The 23,865-nt window shown below is 39.7% G+C and overlaps 1 protein-coding gene across 2 annotated transcripts; it reads left to right on the top strand.

Moving 5' to 3' along the window:
- Window positions 1-11,165: 11,165 nt before the first annotated feature.
- On the top strand, window positions 11,166-23,006 carry LOC109047591 (anoctamin-8-like). 2 transcript variants are annotated; one of them, XM_042773223.1, is made up of 17 exons: window positions 11,166-11,688; window positions 15,585-15,695; window positions 15,969-16,101; window positions 16,250-16,388; window positions 16,682-16,778; window positions 16,894-17,010; window positions 18,215-18,342; window positions 18,458-18,619; window positions 18,805-18,957; window positions 19,106-19,232; window positions 19,426-19,481; window positions 19,630-19,704; window positions 19,802-20,422; window positions 20,590-20,781; window positions 20,894-21,025; window positions 21,559-21,669; window positions 21,900-23,006. In XM_042773223.1, exons 1-17 carry the CDS (start codon window positions 11,487-11,489, stop codon window positions 22,527-22,529), a joined length of 3,186 nt encoding a protein of 1,061 aa, XP_042629157.1. In that variant the 5' UTR covers window positions 11,166-11,486; the 3' UTR covers window positions 22,530-23,006. The 2 variants fall into 2 exon arrangements, with proteins under 2 accessions (XP_042629157.1, XP_042629164.1); XM_042773230.1 differs by having other exon boundaries at window positions 11,166-11,746.
- The last annotated feature ends 859 nt before the right edge of the window (window positions 23,007-23,865 follow it).

Genomic DNA, 23,865 nt, shown 5'->3' with positions numbered 1-23,865 from the left:
ATGCAGCATCAGTAAAGTATATAATATTTAAAAAAAAATTCTATATTTAATTTATATTTAAAATTGAATTTCAATTAACTTAAATTTAATTAGTCCAAGCACTTAAGTTTCTGAACGCTATTGTATTTGTAACGGGGTACCAATTTTTTATTTATTTATTTATTTATTTTTTGCGCTTAATGTGCGTGTGAGAGACTGTAAGTCATAAAGATCTCAAACTTGGTGGTTTAGTTTCAAATCCCTCCATTTCTCAGGCACCCTAACACACGTCGGACACCAGGTGGTGCTATCATAAATAAATTTCTGCATTTTAGCCATAACTCTGGAAGGGCTAACTCTGAACCCACTAGTCAAGTAAAACCTACTTTTTAAAACACCTCTTAGGGTGTTTTACACAAATCTTGGCACACATCATCCTAAGACCCTCATGACAAAATTTATCATGACAATTTTGATTTAAGAAATCTTTGTGAAGACAAAAGCCAATTAAATGCTCTGGCATCTTCCATTTTGTCTAAATGACCTGTATCTGCTCAATGTAGTGTCTGAAATTAACAAAACTTTTTGTTTTTTTTTGCATTTGTGTGATTCCAGAGAGATCAAGAAGTAAACGACCATTTATAAATAATGTAATTTTTGACAGTCTAATCCTAATTGAGTTTCTCTAGTAATCATATTTTGATCCAACGTCCGCATGTAAACAATGGATTTCACATAAATAACACAAGTAGTCAGTGAAATTTCAACAACATTTATAAATGTCACGATTGCTGAATTAGGAATTTATGACTATATGAACCAGCATTGTTAAGTATTTATCCATTATAAATAGACATTAAGTTATGAGTTTAATCTTCAATAAGTTTACACTTCAGTAAAACTTACTTTATAAAATCATTTGTACCTAATAGAACCTAATAAAAATATTATCGGGGTCCTGCCTTCACTGATTGCGGATGTAGGCTGACAATGTAATTATCAGTTAGTGTTATAATTATATGCCTTTGTGCTTGTCAAGCTGAACACCAATCTGTAAACCAATTATAATTTGGTCTTCAGGTTCTAAGTGTCAGTTACTGTTTGAAAGTCATCCATGAAATGGGCGCCTCTTCTAATTTGAAAAGGTGATATTTAGAGTAAATTTAATATAGATTTCTGAGATTTTAAACATTGTATTAGAAAAAATAATGTCTTCAAGTGTTTACAAATTCACTGTCATACCAAGCTAAATTTAAAAATGTTAATGTTAATATACAGAATTAACAGGGTGACAGTTTTATAGATCATTTTGTAATTACTGGTCTTGTGCTTATGTCATGACTTGTCACACTACAAGTCACTAGACAGATTTAATGCTGATATTTTTACAGCATTTTATTTGTCATCACATTTTCAATAATCAGTTGTTTAGTGACCAAAAGCATGTTATCAGGGTTAACGTTTTAAGACCGCCCCCTACTGACAAAAGTAGCAATTTATATTATAAAGTGATAAAGAATGCTCTGGTTACTAATGTAACCTCAGTTCCCTGAGATAAGGTAACGAGTGTTGTGTTGCTGATGCTTATGGTGAAACTCCTGTTTACTCTGATACTTCAGTAACTGCATGAACCAAAGGCACTTTAAGCCATCAAACAAGCCATCAAAAGGGGAGGAGCTGACCGCTATATAAGTTGGCTCTGAGCGCCATTTCATCAGAATCTTTTGAATGAAGTGACAGTCATCAATTTGCATGCAGCATTAGAGCACAATAGCCTACGCAATGCTTGTTCCCTTATATCAGGGAAACGAGGTTACGTTAGTAACTGGAGTTCCCTTTCAAATGGCTCTCCCGTTGTATCACTGACGCTTATGGGGAACGCACCCAATAGCGCCATGGTATATGAAAGTGCAGAACGAAGCCGCTCTGTGAGCCCTGCCCCAGAGCACCTGTACTGAGGGCTCCTGTAAGCCTGAGCCATTAATGAGACCCAAGCCACTTAGGCTGAGAACTAGAGAACATAACCCTCGCCACTTACAAAGGGGATTAGGTAGAATTAAGCAGACAAGATCCGTGCCTGCAAGGCAGGGACATTCAAGTCATAAAATCTAGTGAAGGTAGACCACACAAATATCACCAATAGTAATCCCACTGGACCATGCCAAGGAGTGGACCATGCCACCACCATTCCTCTGGTGGAGTGGGCCGTCACACCTATCGGACACCGCAAGCCCACTGAGGTGAAAGCCAGGGCTATAGCATCAATAATCTAGTGAGATGTCTCGGTTTGAGGATGACTCTACAGTCGTTAAGCCCAAACTCAAGACAGGAAACAGTGACTGACAGTGCTTGCAGGTCACTCACTCACTTGACCAATGCTAAAGCCAGAAGGAGGGTGGTCTTAAGCGACAGGGGCTGCAAGTCGGGAGGGAAGACCTTCCAGGGCCATAGTACGAGGGCAAGGCAGATTCAATCTCTGAGCTCCCCTCAGAAACTTAACCACTAGGTAATTTCTGCCGACTGACTGGCCAGACAAGAGAAAATGATTCGCCATGATGACCACAACATATACTTTAAACATGGAAGGGGTGCACCCCTTATCCAGCAGCTCTTGTAGAAAGGTTAGCACATAGAACACATCGCATAATGATGGGTCCTGGTTCCGTGATGCACACCAGTCAAAGAAGAATGTCCATTTATGGGCATAAAGACATCTTGTAAACAGAGCTCTGGCCTCTAAAATGGTATTAGTTATTAAAGCCTCCCATCAAGGGGCCAAACATGAAGGCACCACAGCTCTGGTCGGGGATGCCAAATCATGCCCTTCACTTGCTAAAGAAGATCCTTCCTAAGCGGTATCGGCCAAGGGGCTGCTGATAGCAGCTGAATCAACTGTGGAAACCACATCTGATTCCTTCAGGGTGGGGCCACCAAGAGGACTGCACATCTGACTTCCCTGACCCGCCTGATGACCTGAAGAAGCAGGGCCACTAGGGGAAGGCATACAGGTGAGTGCTGGGCCAATCATGGGCTAGGGCATCTCGCTGCTTTGAAAAATAAATTGGCCATTGAAACTTTTCTTCTGAGGCAAAGAGGTCCATCTCTGCCCTGCCGGAGACAGACCAAATCATTTAAACCATTTGGGGATGTAGTCTCCATTTTCCAGGAGCCACATTGTGGCTGGATAGCATGTCTGCCCTTTGGTTCAGTCTGCTCAACACATGAAGTGCTCTCAGCGAGCGGAGTTTACCTTGTGCTCATAAAAGAAGATATTGAGCCAACCTGTAAAGGGAGCATGACCTGAGACCGCCTTGGTGATTGATAAAAGTTACCACCGTCATGTTGTCCGAACAGATCAAGACATTGTGCCCCCTTAAGTCTGGTAGGAAGGTTTTTAGGGCCAGAAAAACCATCATCATCTCGAGGCAGTTGATGTGTAAACGTTGCTCCAGGTTTGACCAGGAGCCGAACGCTGGTCTGCCCTCGTACAGAGCTCCGCAAACCCGAGTTGGAGGCATCTTGCTAGGAGACAAAGAGCTCTTGGCTAAATTGATTCTAAAGCCAGTCCCCAGGGCATATTTGCGTGAGTATTTGTTTCAAAGTCAACATCTTGAATGTTCATCTCTTTAGCGAGCGGTTCAGATGCCCGAGTTTGAGAATGGGTCTGAGCCCACCATCTTTCTTGGGAAAAAGGAAGTAAATGCTTTAAAAGCCTGACTCGCTGTTCACTAGTGGAACCGTTTACATGGCTCCTTTTCCAATCAGTATTTGTACTTCAGAACAGAGAACGTGAGCATCATTGTTCCGTACCGAAGTTTGAAAGATACCTCTGAAGCAAGGCGGTCTCGTTTTATAACCCAACTTGACACATCTGGGATTGGCCACGTCATGTCACTTTTGTCACTTTCACTTGACACTTTAAACCTGTACAAAATACCTCTTTTTGCTGCTAGATATTACAATGTACTGTACTTTGTTATTCTTCTCATTATATGGACTTGTCCATGGTGCAAAGAAGTTTGGCCTGGAATACTTGGAGCACCACCATCGCGTGAAGTGCTGAGCCAGCCTGATGGGTGTGGTGCATAGGCTTTCAACCCCAGGTCCAATGGAAGGCACATATGTGCAGCCTCTTCTAGAGTGGGAGCTTGTTATAACCTTATTCTTCAGCATTCTTCAGCCCTTATTCTGTCAAAAATGGTGAGAGCTGTAGAAGTAGGGATTAACTAGCACTGATTAGGGGGCACGCCACATCTGGGTGAGTTCCTCGTGAACTGCTGGCAGGAACAGGGTGGGCCATTGGTGGGAGGAATGTTGACCGCGTCACTTCAGGTACCACTTGTCAAGAAGGCAGCAGGGGGCCTCTTCCATAGCCGACCAAGCCAGGCCGAGATCCTCCACAGCCTTGGTTAGAACGCAGATCAGCTCGCTGTCCACTTTGACACAGGCGACACACTCAGCATGCCCATCTGCATTGTGCAGCCACACTCACAGTTGCTTGGAAATTTGCTCTTAAATGTGCTGGATGGCTGCAGGGGAAGGCTTCTGTTGGTAGGCCCCTCCCCTTTTGGGGGGTTGAAGCGGTTACACAAACGTGAACAAATCAGGCTTCAGTATCAGAGTAAACAGGAGTTTCCCCATAAGTGTCAGTGACGCAACGGAAGAGTCCTTGATGTTGTTTCTGCAGGTTTATTTATTTTTATTAAAATGTCTGGAATCTAAAAGAGATTCTCGCATTTCCCACTACTTTGTGGGGATGGTGTGCTGCACTCCACCGCTTGCTGAGGTGTGTCCACGGCCTGTCTGACTCCACCGGCCTGCTTACCTGAGTGTGTTTGTAGCATGGTGCAAAGGACGGAGTGGCTGTGTCTTTGACAGGTTATCCGTTTGGGGTCCTGCAGTTTCCACTCGTATGGCATATGGGATGTGGTTCAACACGGGTTGCTTGCTGTACTCACTTGATGAGGGACTTCTCTGGTTATCTTAGGTGAAGTAAACATCAGAGATGCTTTGCCACAAGCTGCAACTGTAGGAACTATACTAACGATGGTGATGTACAGTAGATCTTCTTCCGAGATGGTATTCCTTGGAGCATCCACGTTGTTGGAACCCTAGTGCATCATCAGCATGAATCTCAGGGTCTCAGCCAACACTAGCCTCCACCCACACAAAGCCACCAACAGCTAGACCGAAGACTGACTAGCCTTCACCTGCAGAAGGGTTCCAACTGTGGGCTCTTTTCAGCCACAGCCATCTTGAGCTAGACTCAACTGATGTAGCTATATCCCTGGTGGCTTTCTTCAGCTGTTTATACTCAAGGCCCACCCTCTGGAGGAAATAGCGCACCGATTTTGCTGGGAACCCGCAGCAGCCGACTTCGATATGGTAGCTGGTTGCATGACACCCTTTTTGTTGGCTTAAGTGCTCCTGGATAGCAGGACCATATCTAGTCGGAGGGAGGTCACTGGCACGTCCTGTGGGAAGACAAGCTTCCTCTTCAGGTCCACTCTCAACTCCCAGTCGGAGGCTTGTTGCAAGGAAGAGGGTGGGTTCTTGCCCACTGTGACTGTTTTATAAGCCTTGTCTCCTTCCCTCACAAAAGTTATGGTTTTGGGCGGATGGGCCTGCTTGTTATTGGCTTTGAATTGCTGAAGTTCCACCCATTTGGCGATTTCCGTGAGGACTTTGTCGTGCCTCCATCTCTACCGCCCTTCTGCCAATGCCTTTGGACAACCAGTCAGGATGTGGTTCAGTGTACAGGAGACTGCTCCACATTGGTTGCATGCAGAGATGGGACCAAGTCACACATGTGCAAGTCTCAAGTAAGTCTCAAGTCTTAACCTTCAAGTCTCAAGTAAGTCCCAAGTATTTTTTTCTTGGGCAAGTCAAGTCAAGTCAAGTCACAAGCTATGTCAAGTCAAGTCAAGTCAAGTCAAGTCCTGTATTAAGTCAAGTCAAGTCCAAGTCAAGTCACCTTATTATTGTAATTTTACCTGCAGAATCTGATCTTAATAAAGTGAAAAGACAAGATATAAGTAACTGTCAGTAAATTAAAATAATTTGGATTTGCATTGTAAATACTCATGTTCAGTAAAATACATAATGGAATCAAACAAAATTGTTACTTCATAAAATTATTTATTTTTCACTTGTGCCAACAGTGTTTGAAATGATTTAAATTTTCAACAGTCCATAAAAAAAAAAACAGCTTAACATCCGACAGATTCCTCTCTGAACACCTCCCTCTCTCTCTCTCAAACACAGTTTACATACAACATTAAACTTTGTTACATTTCTCCTCTCTCTCACACACACACACACTCACTCTCACACACACTCTCTCTCTCTCTCTCTCTCTCTCTCACACACACTCTTCTCTCTCACTCACTCACTCTCTCTCTCACACACACATGCTCTCGCTCTCTCTCTCACACACACACACACACACACTCACTCTCGCTCTCACACACACTTACTCTCGCTCTCTCACACACTCTCTCTCTCTCACACACACACTCACTCTCTCACACACACTTACTCTCGCTCTCTCTCTCTGTCTCTCTCACACACACTCCATAAGAGTATATCCATAAGTCATTACCTCTTTTACAAGGTATTGCACTTGCAAAATATAAGATTCGAGATTGTTTATTTTTATTTAAAGGAATTAATTAATTATTAAAGTGATTTAAGGGAATAAAGAAAAAGAAAGGCTTATTGTATTAGTGAAATAATTTTAACTATTTGCAACTAATATTTTATTTTTAATTATGCATGCATTGTCTCTAATAAAGGACATTATAGCATATTTTTATAGCAAATATTTTGCAGTGAATCTCTTATTTGCATCTTAAGTTTATTGCCAATAATAATGACAGGTTTGTGAAAGTGTAGAACTCGGTGAGCTCGAGCAAAACACATCTTCAGCACAGCGACTCATTTGCACGTCTCTGATTGGCCAATGCGTTCAACAGACATGTCTGTGATTGGCTACAATGCTCAACGCTCGTCGTGAGTACCTTTAATGCAAAGGGAATATATATATATAAAACTGTAAAATGCACTTTTCATGATTAGGTAATCGCGGCAGCTGTCGTCTTATTCACATTTGTTTTTCCTGATTAATTGTTTTGCTCTATGAGAAAGACAAGGTAACAAAATATTCGGGGCTTTATTATAAACATTCGGGGCTTAAGCCCCCTTAGCCCAGCCCTATAGCGCCGCCCCTGCAAGAAACGTGTTTTTTTTTTTTGACGGCCTGCTAGCGGATCGTTAGGAAAGATTAGATGAATGTGATCATTTATGTTTGGGCCTTTTTTGGGCCTGAAATCGCTGATACAACCTTTAATGGCTACTTTAGCTATTATTACATTAGCTAACTACCAACTAACCAGATAACATTAACAAATTGACAAGCACTTACTGGGCAGATTGGCTCTTCAGATGACGCACGAAATTGGAGGTTGTCGTCTGGCTGTCCGAGATTTGTATGTTGCATGTCTTGCAAAGCGCGGTTCTTCTTTTGCCATCTTGCAAAAAATTCTTGAAGCCAAAAGCGATGACCCTCGGTACCCCTCCGGCTGACGTGTTGATGTGATATCTGATCTAAGTGGGCGTGGTGTGCGTAAGGTACGAGAGGGCATGACTGATGATAGTGTCGTGATCCAGTCATGACAACGCTATTCTCAGCCTGCGCTCCAGCTGAGTAATCAACTTTATTTTTTAAAATAATTTATATATTTTATATTCAAACTGAAAACATGATGTGATTAACACTCAAGTCATTCAAGTCATCAAGTCAAGTCCCGAGTCTTTAACTTCCAAGTCCGAGTCAAGTCTCAAGTATTTTATTTTTTGTCAAGTCAAGTCACAAGTCATAAAAATAGCGTCTCGAGTCGACTCGAGTCCAAGTCACCAAGTCACAAGTCCCCATGTCTGGTTGCATGATGGGTCTTCCTCTCCGCCCCAGATCTTTATGTTTCTTGGTGTTGGCAACAGATCAGTCACCAAGCGCAGGAGAAAGCTCAACCTCCCTTGGTCGATCTGCCACAGTTCCTTCCACAACAGTGGTCACTCCTGTGCCTGGTCCCACTGCGTCCATCCACCCTTAGAGGCAAGTCCGATCGCTTTCCCCTGACGCTCTTCCTCTGCTGCCCCATGGACTCTTTGCACCACGAGACCTCTTCTGGCTCTGGCATCAGCCCTGCTCCACCTCTTCCCACTATAATGTCCAAGTCCCAGGCGCCCCTGGCATACCACACCCACGATTCCCTGGTGTTTCCAGTGGGATTCTGCTTCCATCACTGCTTGCTGGGGCTTCCACTTTCTACTGCTTTTGATGGTCTTGCTTGTGTGTCTTACTTTCCCATCTTCAGACGAGAGGAGTGTACTGACTGCCCTTGCCTTGGCGGCTTTAAACTCCTCGACCACCGATGAAACTGGCAGGGGAAGCTTGGAGGTCTTGCTGTACAGGTTGATTGCGCTAAATGATGGGGGGACTCCCAGCCATTTCCGCAAGAACTTACTGCACAGTCTTTCCATTCCTTCCACCTGAGACACGGGAAAGTCATAAAGTAAGAAAGGGCCATTGCAGCCGGGGTATGATACCATATTAAAAGCACCAGACTTTGAACCTCCCGAGCAGTTGGCTGTGCTCGATTGCCTTGAGCCAGGTGTTCAGCTGGACCTTGATATTAGTGAGGTTGCCGCTGTCCTTTAGGGAGCTGTCATACTGCTTTCAGAGGCATCAGATCCTTTGATCTTGGATTGGTGGGATCTTAGAGCCTTGGATATTGAAGATGTTTCCTGTTAGCTTCCCTTTCAAGATACTGAGGCTCCTTGACTTTTCCGGATTAAACTGCAGGCGTGACCATGTTGCCATCTTTTCCAGTTCGCTCAAGATCCACTGTGTCCCCTGGATAGATGGAGTCATTACCGTCACGTCGTCCATGAAAGCTCGACAAGCGGGGTGTCTCATGCCGTCGACTGCTTTTGGGCCTCTGCACTGCATTCCCCCTGCCTTTAGCAACAGATTCATAGCCACTATGAACAGGGCCACAGAAATTGTGCATCCTGCCATAATGCCCTTCTCGAGCCTTTGCCATTTGGTGGTGATGTTTCCCACGGTGAACCTCATCTGCAGCGCATCCATGTGTGCCATTACAAGCTCAACTATATTTGATGGAAATCGGTAGTGATCCAATTCCTTTCAGATCAGCTGGTGTGGGACGCTTTGGTAGACTTTGGCGAGGTCCAGCCAAACAACAGAGAGTGTGTTGTTGTTACTCTTGGCTTCGTTAATGAGCTGACTAATCACTGCTGTATGCTCCAGGCAGCCAGAATATCCCAGTACTCCTCCTTTTTGGACATTTGTATCAATGAACTCATTGGCAAGCAGGTATGTTGTTAGCCTTTTGGCGATGATGGACCAGAAGATTTTCCCCTCTACGTACCACAGGGAAATCTCCCGGAACTTGTCGAGTCTTTTGGAATTGAGCTCTTTTGGCACAAAGCAGCCCTCAGCGAGAGTCCAGAGCCCGGGCTCCAGCTTCTTCTTCCACAGTATTTGTAGAAGCTTTGAGAGCCTCTTCAGCAGCAGTGGGCAGCATTTCTAGATTTTATAGGTGGTGTCTGATGGTCCAGGGGCTGATCCCGCCCGTGCTTTTTTTTCACCACTGCCCTCACTTCATCCATGGTGAAGTCTGCCATGTTAAAAGGGGTGTGTGGCGTAAGAATCGGCAATTGGAAAGGACATTCACCCAAAGGAAAACCTCTGGAGGAATCTCCGTGTGCGGCCGCCACACTATTTTCTATTTCCTCCTTTGCACATAACAGGGTCCGACCCTTGGGCTTTCCTAACAGTTCCGCTGTGAATTGGAAAGGGTTGTTAAAAAAGGCTTTCCTCTTTTGGCTCTTCTCCCTCTGTTTCTCCCGCATGATCTCAGCTCTCGGAAGCTGGATTAGCCTTTTCCGCGTCTCTGTGCTGATCTCATCCAGGGCCGCTCTTTTCTTGTTACTTGCTTACCTTCTCTTAAGTGTCTTTAATACACCCCCCCCCCCCCCCTCAGTCTGCCTGGGGGTATTCACTTCGTTCTGAAGTCATAGCTTTTTTTTGCAGTGCTTCAGGTTGCTAGCCCTAACACTATTGCATGCCGTCTTTTTCGAGCTGTCGTCCGTTCTTTCACGGATGTCTGCGGGTCTTTCCCCACCGCCAATGGGCCTCTCCCCATGGTCTCGACAATAAGGTGAAGTAAATATCAGAGATGCTTTGCCAAAAGCTGCAACTGTAGGAACTATACTAACCATGGTGATGTAGATCTTCTTCCGAGATGGTATTCCTTGGAGCATCCACATTGTTGGAACCCTTGCGCATCATCAGCAGGGATCTCTATCTAATTTTTACTCAACATTTTAGACTGCTGGGTCGGACATATATTCTTACTTAAGACTATGAAGAGTCCAGATGCAAAAGCCTCTAAGTGCCATCTGAAATTTTCATCTAAAATGAGCATTTTTAAAGGCTCCCTATATTTATGTTCAGTTATTTAACTTTAAACGGGTAATGACCCCTATGACCCCTTTAATAGCATAGAAAAGGACCTATGCCATTAAAGTAAAAATACTGAACCTAAGCATAGTAGCCTGATAAAAATGCTCATTTTAGATGAAAATTTCAGATGGCACTTAGAGGCTTTTGCATCCAAACTCTTCATATTTGACAGATACCATGATTGTTTGTGGAGACATCTGTGTACTCAGAATTGTTTATTGTCCTGTTCTTTTATGTATTTTATATTTATTGTTGATTGTAAAGTGCTTTGAGCTTTGGGAAAGCGCTATAAAATTTTTATTTGTTTTTATTATGATTATTTATTTAAATTATGCAATATATTTTAATAAAGTGTAGTTATGATGGATAAACTGATGCATAAACTGGGAACACGGTTCACTGAGAAAAGAGTAAAATAAATAAATCTAAAATACATTTAATTGATTATTATTGATGTGTTGGGGGAAAAAGCCTATAACAACACAGTAAAAGAGTTAGCTGTCTATTATTGTTTACAAAATTCATAAGGGACAAAAAACATTCCATTTCATGGAATGATCCTTGAAGGAGTGGTCAATATTGGCTACAACACAGCTCAAAGTACAAAACAACCTCAGTAAGACTATTCAGTAATTATAAGTTCTGATCGCGCGTTACCAAACCGAGTCTTTAGTCTTAACCTGTACTGAATTTCCACCTATTTGTGCGCGAGAGGTTTGCGCATTGATTCCGATTGGATCGTTTCAGTAGTACATCTATGAGTTATGCACCTCACGTTGCGTAATTTTCTAGTCAAGATGAGACAGATGGCGCATACAACAACTTACTGACAACTACTTACAGGCAAACAAAACAGAGAAATAAAGCGAAATATGCTAATAGAGCTACTCGGCAAAACGTATTGTAGCTTGAATCTCTTCAAAAATGATGAGGAAATCTGCTGAGTGTTGACAGCGTTATGGATGACCGATGTCAGCATGTGACTGAGGATTTATTCAGTGGTCAATGGACACTCTGCACCTGTTTGCATCTGGAAAAGTCTCTCGCCGCTAGGGAAGCCCTGCTGGACCTGGTCGTGCAGTTTCAGCTCCAGTGCCGACGACGGCATCAGCACAGCAGAGTAAAGCGAAGATCTCACGCAATGTCCTCGGCGGTGTTAGGTGAGTGACACTAAACCCGTCGTGCAGACGCTTGCATGTTGTTATCCAGCTGTCGAAGGTGAGTTCAAACCAAAAATATGCGTGTTTATACGTCGCTGTGTATTTTCTCTCTAGTGTAGGACAAGATTGATAGCTATTAGGCGCAGAATATAATTCTAAAGCTTGATATCTAAAGGTCTAATATTTGTCAGTAAATCTTATTTGCCTTCGTTATCGTCTTTTGACATTATGTATGTGGTGGACACACAAGTACCTATTATACACAAAACATTTCCTACCTATTGATGAAAATATATGTAATTGTGCTCATTCAGATTATTACCATTATGTAATTCAAACATTTGTACTTCTAATAACTCCATATATTTCCTGAGGCAGTCTATATCATTGCATTGATCCTGCTTGTTATGCTACAAATCCTCCCTGGATGTTCATTATGTTGAATGCTCAGCCATAATTGTGTTTAACCCTCATATTTCCTTAGTTTCCTGTTTACACTCAGTGCATTTGACCCCATATCTATATGACCCCAAAGTTTATAGAGTGATTGTAAAAAAAAAAAAAAAAAAAAAAAAAAAAATATATATATATATATATATATATATATATATATATATTATATATATATATAGTATATATATATATATATATATATATATATATATATATATATGTATATGTATATATATATATATATCTATATATATGTATATATATATATATATATATATATGTGTATATATATATATATATATATATATAGAGTAATGCTGATATATATATATATTGTTTACTTTTCATCTATAGAGTAATGCTGTGTTTTTGTACATTCAAAGTACTTTTGTACCTATTTACCACACAATTCCTCAACTATACCACTAGCTTGCATGTGAAATATTAATTTTTTATGAAAAAAATACTTAAATGATGATCTAAATTAAATTAAATAAGATGTTTCTGGATATTGATCTAGGTGTTAGGTGTAGAGTTCTGCCATCTGTTGGTTAAAGAAAAACCTAGTTTAAGACCACCTAGAGTTGCTCAGCAACTGAAATGCATATTCATAATGTCACATTGTTTAATGCAATTCTATAATATTTGCCATCAGTTGTTTTGCCATGTGAAAGCTCTTGCAATCAGGTAATATCACAAATTCACACCTTTACATGTCTTTTACATATGTTTTTCAACAGGCATGTAATTCTGTTTTGAATAGGCTGCCAAAGTGAATATTGTTAGAACTTCACTTCTCATTTTCTTCACACTTCATGTAACTGTCACTAAAAAAAACACAGTTTGTGACACAGTGGACACAAAATTGATAACATCTCTTACACAAGGACTCTGTTTCCTCCAAAAAATGCTTAAACTTAGAATGAGTGCTTCCACACGAGGAAAGCCGTGTTTAATACAGTATATTGGTTATGTTAAACAAAACAGCAACTTGACTGAATTTGGTATGTTACCAGTAGCCCTCTTATCCCATTGAAGCAACACTTTCTACAACAATGTATACAACAGCATATTGCCATCACCCTCTCATTTAACCATATTTCGGGGTATAATGCTGAGCTTAAAGGATTTGGGTAAGTGTAAAAAGAGGATTGGTTTCTGTGAATGTGGACAGTTACTCTATTAAAATGTCTGTTTGGTTTGACCTTGATAGGATGACAGCTCAAATGGAAAGCTGAGTGGTTTGTGATCTGTGTGCAGACGTTTTAGTGGTCATATAGTAACTATACAAAAAAGGTCACTCAGGCCCTTAATGATGAAATTTTTTTTGGTTTCCTTTTATAAACACACACACACACACACACACACACACACACACACACACACACCTTCAACACGGAAGTAGGCTGTTTTTTGTGAATGTGTGAGACTTCCTATTCAATAACTGCTGTAGGGAAATAATGAGAACAATAACAAAGTGCAGTAAATGGACATGTTTAAATATATATATATATATATATATACAGGTGCATCTCAATAAATTAGAATAAGCCACAAACATTCATTGCCAAAGAATTGTGATGATTTTGGCTTACATTTAACAAAAACCCAACAATTCACAACAAATTAGAATACTTCATAAGACCAATATACAAAAAACATTTTTAGTGAATTGTTGGCCTTCTGGAAAGTATGTTAATTTACTGTACATGTACTCAGTACTTGGTAGGGGCTCCTTTTGCTTTAATTACTGCCTCAATTCGGTGTGGCATGGAGGTGATCAGTTTGTGGCACTGCCGAGGTGGTATGGAAGCCCAGGTTTCTTTGACAGCGGCCTTCAGCTCATCTGCATTTTTTGGTCTCGTTTCTCATTTTCCTCTTGACAATACCCCATAGATTCTCTATGGGGTTCAGGTCTGGGGAGTTTGCTGGCCAGTCAAGCACACCAACACCATGGTCATTTGGCCTTCCTCCAGACTCTAGGACCTTGGTTTCCAAATGAAATACAAAACTTGCTCTCATCTGAAAAGAGGACTTTGGACCACTGGGCAACAGTCCAGTTCTTCTTCTCAGCCCAGGTAAGACACCTCTGACGTTGTCAGTGGTTCAGGAGTGGCTTAACAAGAGGAATATGACACATCTGTGTGTGGTGGCTCATGATGCCTTGACCCCAGCCTCAGTCCATAACTTGTGAAGTTCACACAAATTCTTGAATCAATTTTGCTTGACAGTCCTCATAAGGCTGCAGTTCTCTCGGTTGGTTGTGTATCTTTTTCTTCCACACTTTTTCCTTCCACTTAACTTTCTGTTAACATGCTTGGATACAGCACTCTTTGAACAGCCAGCTTCTTTGGCAATGAATGTTTGTGGCTTACCCTCCTTGTGAAGGGTGTCAATGATTGTCTTCTGGACAACTGTCAGATCAGCAGTCTTCCTCATGATTGTGTAGCCTAGTGAACCAAACTAAGAGACCATTTTGAAGGCTCAGGAAACCTTTGCAGGTGTTTTGAGTTGATTAGCTTCTAATCTGTTGAGATAGTGAATTGGTGGGTTTTTGTTAAATGCGAGCCAAAATCATCACAATTAAAAGAACCAAAGACTTAAACTACTTTAGTCTGTGTGCATTGAATTTATTTAATACACGAGTTTCACAATTCGAGTTGAATTACTGAATTCTAATTTATTGAGATGCACCTGTATATATATATATATATATATATATATATATATATATATATATATATATACAGTGCTGCTTGAAAGTTTGTGAACCCTTTAGAATTTTCTATATTTTTACATAAATATGACCCAACACATAATTAGATTTTGTATATAAACCTTTGCTTTCAGTATATGCAACAATAACTCCAGCTAAACGTTTCTTGTAACTGCTGATCAGTCCTGTACAATGACTTGTAGGAGTTTTAGCCCATTTCTTAGTACAAAACTGCCTCACCTCTGATGTTGGTGGGTTTCCGCCTATGAACTGCTTGCTTCAGGTCCTTCCACAAAATTTTAATTAGATTAAGGTCCAGACTTTGACTCGGCCATTCCAAAACATAAACTTTGTTCTTCTTTAACCATTCTTTGGTAGAACAACTTGTGTGCTTGGGGTTGTTGTCTTGCTGCATGACCCACTTTCTCTTGAGACTCAGTTCACAGAGAGATGTCCTGACATTTTCCTTTAGAATTTGCTGGTTTTAGATGGCTTTATAACCTTTTTGAGCCTGATGAGCAACAGCAAATGTTTTTCTGAGGTTCTAAGAGTTCTCTTTTGTTTGTGCCATGATACACTTCCACAAACATAATCAGACTTTGATAGATCCGTGTTCTCTGAATAAAACAGGGCATGCAATGACACCTGATAGTCATTGTACTAATTACTATAATATAACTTCTTGTATTAACTTCTTCGTAATAACTTTTTTTCCTCTTGCAAACAGAGAAATTGCTCAGAGGTCGTCTCTTTCATGCCAGACAGTACCTCATGAAACATAAATCTATGATCACAATGGGACCCACTGACAACTGTGATGTTCTTATGACATTCCCAGGTGTGAAGGTTAAGTCTTTCAGTTTTGCTGTTTGCACTAATACAGTCATTGAAATATGCAGATGTATTTTTACAGCTTCACATCACAAAAGTTATTTATGTAACATTTGTTACCTTACAGTATGAATGTAATTGTGCATTTTTACATATAACATCTGTTTTATAATATATTTAAAAATAAAGTTTGATAATAAACCACATAATAATAATATTTAGTGAATTTCTTTGATATACTGATGGAACATATTTCAGCATGTTATCGTCTTTTCCACAGACAGCACAGATGACCATACTCTGTTATGGTTACTTAACCAAATCCGGTTGGGAATTCCACAAATCAGAATCCAGATCCGGCAGCATAAATACACGCATACCTATGCATTCTTCATTACCTCAACCTTTGAGAAGTAAGACACAGTAGAAAACCTGTTCAACTATGGAAGTATCGCATCACAGTTATTGTATTGCATTTTTCTATATAAAATGTCTGAAACATTTGACAGATGGTCACTAGGTCCTAAATAAATACAGCATTAGAATATTTTTTGTCTGAAGCTTGTTGCGTGGAGCTGAACAGATGGGGATGCAAAAGGCAGTGAAGGCATGCTACGGAGGCGGTACTCGCAGGTTTTCATGTGAGGAGGATGACATCTATGAAAACATTGAGAGTGAGCTGTGTTTCTTCACATCACAGGTTTGCTGTTAATCTCTCATTTCCTGTCTTCTCATGTGAAATCATTAAATGTCTAATGTCATAAAGGTTTTTCCAACACAATTGCATGGCAATTTCTAACTTTTTTTTGTTTTTTGGCAAACAGGTGGCTAATTTGCATTAATTCATACAATCTCAAATCATACTTTTTCATACAATCTGTTTATACCCCTCTGATAGTTATGTTCAGATGACACTTTTTTTTTTAATTACATGTTTCCTCACAAATAACATTTTCTCATGAGATTTGGTTGGTTTTTCTGTTATTTCTTTAGGAGCGTCAGAGTATTATCAAATATTGGTTGGACAATCTGCGGGCAAAGCATGGCGAGGCCCTTCATAATATTCACTTCCTGGAGGGCCAACCAATCAGTAGATATTTTAACATTTCTTTTCATTTCTAAAATGTTTGTTATCAAGTTTAAGAATTCATGTAATCCAACCCCCCCCCCCCAAATCTGATCAAAATTTTGTGTGTCCTTGGCAGTACCAGAGCTTATAACCAGGGGTGTGATTCTTCAAATGTTTCCTCTTCATGAGCAGAGAATCCTGAATCAGCTGATGACATCCTGGGTTCAGGCAGTCTGTGAGAGGCAACCTCTTGGTGAGAACTCCTGTGTTTTTGCCTAACTTGCCTAACTAAGGATTTGACTAACTTTTAGTTATTCTGAGATGGCTGGTGCTTTTTAATGGCTGTGTAATGAGATTCCAGGCCAAGGCTCTTCCTTTAGCAAACAGACTCATGTGTACCTAGCTACCTACTTTCGTTAGTACAGACTGATTTGCTCTGTCTGAGCAAATATGAAGTGGTACAGTATGAATTCTGAATGCAAACTACAAGTCACTACATGTCTTATGTGTAATGAGATCTTTAAGATGGAGCCCCTATTATAAGGAACATGTGATTAATCTTGGAACTGTTAGCTGAGGCATATTTCACTGTATTGTAGTTCTGGCATTTTGCATTTTACCCAAGTGCCAATCTTTTAGGAAAAAATCAAATCAACAGGGCCTTTTATGTAAGGGATAATGTACATCCAGCCGGTTGTTATCTCAGAATAAACCCCGACAGGGTGATCAGGACGCTTATTACACAGCTACTTGCCACATATGTAAATAATTAGACGTAAAATATTGATTTGAGTTGAAATATCTGAACGCAAAGCTTCCATGAACACAGTAGTTGCGAGCAAGCGGCAAATTCAAACTAGACGGACATTTAAGGGAAATGGTGCAGTCAAACCACTTATTACAATTATTAAACATTCCACAACAAAACTAATTAAGGCAATAAAAGAATTAGGATGAAAATGGTTTAAAACCTTACGAGTTTGTTAGTTCTCTTGTAATCCATTACAGCGTACAAAACAATCGTAGCAAAATGGCAGCAGCTGCGTTTGTATGAAACGAGAGTCTGCGATACCAGGATGACATAATTAAATAATCGTACACCATTTTGAATCGAGTTTTAATATTTTATTAGCTAAACAAACGCAAAGCTTCCACCAAGAAAAAAATAGTTCAAGCAAGAGTACAGCACCGACTGCTGTTACCCGGATGAACCTGTGTTATTAGCTTTTACCAGTAGTTATCGAGGGATAACATACCTCGGAATGTCTCGACTGACCAATCAGAATCAAGTATTCCACAGAGCCGTGTAATAACATGGGTTAACAAAACAGGTAGCCCTATTATTACCCACATAATTATGCAAACATAGCAGATTTTATTCATATTGTTATACTGTAAAAATGTCTTATTTTAAAAGTAGATTAGGCCTGATGACTTTGTTGTCTTGTTCTTGACAGATGACGTGTGTGATTATTTTGGTGTGAAGATTGGCATGTACTTTGCTTGGTTGGGCTTTTACACCAACTCTATGCTGTATCCAGCAGTGATTGGCTTTCTGCTCTGGATCTTTGCTGAGTCTGATCAGGCAGGTTTTTTCCCTTAATATCAAAATATAGCTTTAGAATGGAAGCATAAAAAGTATACAAGAGTTTTAAATTTGGTTAGAAGGCATGGTTTTATCACCAACCTTTTTTTTGCAGACAAGTCAGGATATCTGCTGTGTGGTGTCTGCTCTTTTCAATGTGGTGTGGGCAACACTGTTCCTGGAGAGATGGAAGCGGCGGGAAGCAGAACTAGCATATAAGTGGGGAACACTAGACACCCCAGCAGAGTCACTAGAGGAAGCCCGTCCACAGTTCAGGGTGTGCTGACGTGTTTAAAAGAACAGCATTTATTTGAAATATAAATAATTATAAATGTCTAATTTACTATCACTTTGGTTCCTTACTGAATAAAAGTTTTCATTTCTAATATTGATTAGTTTACTTTCCACCATGTTTACATCAACTTCAGGCCTGAACTGTAATTTTTGCTACATGTAAATCAGGGAATTAAGCGTCGCAGTCCGGTGACAGGCTGTGAAGAGTTTTTCTACCCACCCTGGAAGAGGAGAATGTTCCGCTGGTTGGTCAGCTTTCCCATCTGCATCCTTTGTCTTTGCTTCGTCTGCTTGGCCATGTTTATCTGCCTAGAACTTCAAGTAGGGATACTCGACTTTTGTAACAAAACTTGCTACAACATGTTATTTCAAATAAAGTCTGCAATGAAGTTTCAAATTTATTTGTCTTCCATATTCAACTAAACATTGTTTCTAGAATTTCTGTATTCATGACTGCTGTCTCTTATAGGAATTTGTCATGGAAACAAAGGAGTTGCCAAGCATATGTAGATTTATTCCAAAAATTCTTCTGGCTATAACTGTTACTGTATGTGATGAAGTGTACAAGAAAATAGCTCTCTGGCTCAATGATATGGGTAAGAATTAAAGCAGATTATATCATAATAGCGTTTACAACATGATATGTGTTACTGAATTTAGCCTGATTGGGAGAAAAATGGGGTTATTAAATTAGCAGCAAACTTGCATTTTTGGTTATTTCACAGCTTGTTTGTTCGTTAAAGTTTTTTCCTCAGTGACACCTGTTTGTTCATTTTTCAATTTTAACAGAAAATTACAGACTTCAAAGCACTTATGACAATAATCTTATCCTCAAGACTGTTTTTGTAAGTTTAATGCTTTATTTCATGTATTTATATATACCAGGAGATCTTTAGTTTTTTATTGTATCAGCATACTTTAAAAACGGTATTTAATTAATTTATAACGTATTGTGCATATCTGTAATGGTTAAAAATGTTCTGCATTTTAAAGTTTCAGTTCATAAATTCTTACCTCAGCCTCTTCTACATCGGATTTTACCTCAAAGACATGGAGCGGTTAAAAGAGGTAATACACAGATGACAGAATAATGTTAAAGTAACAAAGTACCTTGAATGAATCATTCTGTACCCCAGACAAAAAAATTACTCTCTATAATTTACAGATGCTGGCCACATTGTTGATCTTCCGCCAATTTCTACAAAATATCAAAGAAGTGTTACAGCCGTATCTCTATGAGCACCATAAATTAGGTGCTCTGAGGACATTATGGGACTTAATTCAAACCATGCTCCTGAACTATAGTCATTTGATAGTGCAAAGGATACGACTGACTTGCCAAGCCAGTCTGGATGTGAATAAAAGTGGCACACCTCCAGAGCAATCAGAGAAGAGAGAGAGAAGGAGTTTAATCGCCAGCTACAGAGTTCTCAAAACAGAGGAAGGGGATGATGATGCTGGACTAAAGCAAAGGAAGGTCAGCTTCACCGAGAAGGTGGAATACAAAGACAAGTGTGTGGAAGCACAGACCAGCCTACAGGACGATGGCAGTCCTACCCTTGTGGAGGAAGGAATGGATCCATCCTTAATATTTGATATACGTGATGATGACATAGAATTGGATGATTCTCTGAGTAAACCTCAAGGAACCCAGAGAAGAAAGACCAAACCTGCTGGGGAAAACAACAGTATGGAAAAGAAAATGTCCTGGATGGATCCTCTAGAGGAGACTGGATATACTGTTTTGACCCAACCGGAGATTGAATGTTGCATGCTAACTTATGAGGTCTGTGCTCCTTCACCTAAATTATTGGTCTGACCAGCTGGTTTCATTGTGAACAATACAAGTTTAGAAATGCTATTTTTCTGACTTGTTTGCTACTTTCTGATCCCAGTGTCTGGTGTACTAACTGTATCAAAAACAAGACCATTTTCTTTTATTTCAACTTGCAGGATACTCTTCAAGATTACCAGGAAATGTTCATACAGTTTGGCTACGTCGTACTCTTCTCCTCTGCATTTCCTCTGGCAGCCATGTGTGCCCTGATAAACAACATTGTAGAAATCCGAAGCGATGCCTTAAAACTTTGCACAGGCCTCCAGAGACCCTTTGGGCAAAGGGTTGAAAACATTGGACAATGGCAGGTCAGGAGATCCATTCAGAATGATTACTTAATAAATAATTCATAGGGGATTGTATTTTTCATGTTTGTTGAACTTGTTCTTTTGCTTTTGTTTGTTCTTAAAATTTGAACAGACCGCAATGGAGGCAATGGGTTTGATCGCAATAATTGTGAACTGTTACCTTATTGGCCAGTGTGGACAGCTGCAACGACTCTTCCCCTGGTTGAGCCCTGAGATGGCCATCATCTCTGTCGTGGTGCTAGAGGTAAGAGAGAAGTAATATCATTCCATAGAAAAAAAAAAAACTGCAAAAAAAAGTTTGTGGTCAATGAGATTTTATAGAATATTTGTAAGGAATATTTTTAAATAAGAATATGCTCAACAAAGCTGCATTTATTTGATCAAGAATACGATAAAAACAGTAATATTGTGAAGTATTACATTTTAAAATAACTGTTTAGTATATTTTAAAACCTAATTTATTCCTGTGATGCAAAGCTGAATTTTCAGCAGCCATTCCTCAAGTCGTTAGTGTCACATGACGCTTCAGAAATCATTCTAATATGCTGGTTTGCTGCTCAAGAAACATTTCTTCTTCTTCTTATTATTATTATATGTTAAAAACAGTTGTTCTGCTTAATATTTTTGTTCTTAAAATAGAAATATTTTGTAACGCTGTAAATATCTCAAAATTTCAAAACAATTCTAGTGTATATATGTGTATAACAAATCTAAAGCTTGAATAAATAATGAATAAAGTGTAATAAATTGAATAACTCTTTCTCATATGGTTTTCAGCACTTTGCCATTCTGCTCAAATATATAATTCATGTTGCAATTCCTGATATTCCAAACTGGGTGGCAGATGAGATGGCCAAACTTGAATACCAGCGGAGAGAAGCTCTCAAGGTAGCACAGCACATGATGAGCATAGACTTACAATAGCCAAAGGATTTGAATGTATAGATATTAATATTCCATAAACGATAACCCGTAAATAGTAAATAGAAACTACAACTTGGTTTTGTCTAAGGAAATTAAAAAACACTAAACTGTAATATTTGAATGGTTATAACAGTGAGATGAAAAAAATCTTGGTTTGTTGAGTTAAATTGGCTTGGTGATTGTTTTTGCATCAGAAACATGAACGGCTTGCTCAACAGCACCAGCAGCAGCAACGGAAGAAGTCTGAAGAAGAGGAGCATCATAAAATGGCAGAGGAATTGGCACGACAAGACAGTGAGCAAGACAAGTCTGATCCGAATGGAGGTGAGGACCATCACCAAGAAAAAAGCCCAGCGGCCAAATTCAGCTCTGGAGGAGATAAACTCAAGAGACCCAGCTCCCTTTTAGGCAACAATAATGTAATGAAATTTAAACAGATAATCCCACTTCAGGGTAAATTCACCTCTAACACTTCTCCCACAAGTGGTGAGGCCAAACTTCCAGGTTTTCTAAAGTTCCTCAAATCCCAAGAGTTAAAAAAGGAAGGCGCTGCAGCAGGTGCACAAGCAGCTACACATGGGAGCCATGAGAAAACACAGTCTCCCAGTAAGTCCTTCAATCCAGGAAAACTCTTCAACTTTGGGAAAGAAAATCCATGTACTAGTGCTGGTTCAGAACAGCAAGCGAAACCAGAAGATGCCTCAAGGGCCACTAATGCACAACACACAAATAACGACCAAAACCCTTCATCAGAAGAGCTTCTTTATGAGGTTGAAAAGAGTGAAAGCTCTGACTTGGGTAATATTCCTTCCAAAAAACAGTAAATGAGATACTATTCAGTTAATATATAGCACTGATTGTAATCCTTAACATTTGCTTAAATGTGATAAAGCACCCATGTAGTAAGTGGAACTGCATGTCAAAAATCATTTTAATACAATATATTAATCTGAGATCTCCATGTAGTTTACTCGCTGAAGGTGGCATGCTAAATCACCTGCATGATAAAATCAGTTTAGGCAGCATGGGCAAGTAAGAAAGGACATTTGAATGTGCACTGTAAATGTAAAAATGTATAGAATTTCTATTTTTCTACACATTATTATTTTTCTTATATGGAACAGTAAATATGACAATCTAAAAATAATGTACTGTCTTTGCTGATTTTGATCTTATAATGAGTGTGAACCCATAATGCAATAAAATGGAATTACTGTTACATTTAAAAAAAAAAGTATATCAGACACAATATACACCAAGTTACTTCACAGCCTGTTTTTTTTTACTTTTGTACTATTATCATTTTAAAAATGAACTATAATGCTAAAATAAAATGTGATAAAAAACAGTTTTTGTGACAGTTTTTTATTTGTGTATTTTTTAACTAGTTAGAACAATCAGGATAGAATCTGATAATGACAAGTGTAGTTTTCATTTTTGTATATTATTTTAGATTTTTTTTTTTACTTACCACCTATACCTACATTAAAAAATCTATTACCAAAATGAAACAAGCTCATACAACAAAACAACAGTGCATGCAGCAAAACCTTTGACATGAATGGACTCAACTGATAATATGAAGAAGGATAAGATCCAATAAATTGAATTTTAAAAAATAACATTCAATGAAGTCTTTCAGCACCATTGTCCATTAATTTCTTTAATCTGACAGATATTTTAAATAGAAACCTACTGCCCAGCTGACATTCAGCTGAGATTCACTTCAAAGGTAAATCAAAGCAACTGTCCGGTCAGAGTCTCAATGTGTCAGGGATTTTCGTCCTTTGAGCATTCGGCGCAGGATTACTTCAATCCCACCTGGAGTGCTAATTCTTTTGATCCACCCATGGGTCCTCTTTCGTTTGATGTTCTTCGGCTGATATTCTGTCCCACGTTTGACTGTGCGCACTTGTTGATAGTGCCAGAGTTGCTGCTGGAAAACACAGGCTCCCTCTTCTTTGGTGTTCAGGGTTCCTTGCAGGACAGTTTTCTGCTCAGTTCCAGTCCTTGACAGAACCAAGGAACTGATAGAGCGTAGTTGACTGCTTCTGAATATGGCAGAGTGAGGGCCATTACTCCTGAAAGTGAATTAGAACATATTGTAAAATATTTACATATGCATGCATGGACTGTTCATGAAGCCTAAAAGTCTTCCGC

The sequence above is a fragment of the Cyprinus carpio genome, chromosome A2, assembly GCF_018340385.1.
Source record: "Cyprinus carpio isolate SPL01 chromosome A2, ASM1834038v1, whole genome shotgun sequence".
Taxonomy (NCBI): domain Eukaryota; kingdom Metazoa; phylum Chordata; class Actinopteri; order Cypriniformes; family Cyprinidae; genus Cyprinus; species Cyprinus carpio.
Note: the sequence above shows the minus strand (reverse complement) of the source record. Positions and strands in the feature narration are given on the sequence as shown.

Coding starts and splice junctions, on each gene's coding strand:
- LOC109047591 (XM_042773223.1), top strand. CDS start 11,487: ATGGATGACCGATGTCAGCATGTGACTGAGGATTTATTCAGTGGTCAA. Junction 11,689..15,584: donor AATGTCCTCGGCGGTGTTAG/GTGAGTGACACT, acceptor TCTTGCAAACAG/AGAAATTGCTCAGAGGTCGT. Junction 18,343..18,457: donor TCTTTGCTGAGTCTGATCAG/GCAGGTTTTTTC, acceptor TTTTTTTTGCAG/ACAAGTCAGGATATCTGCTG.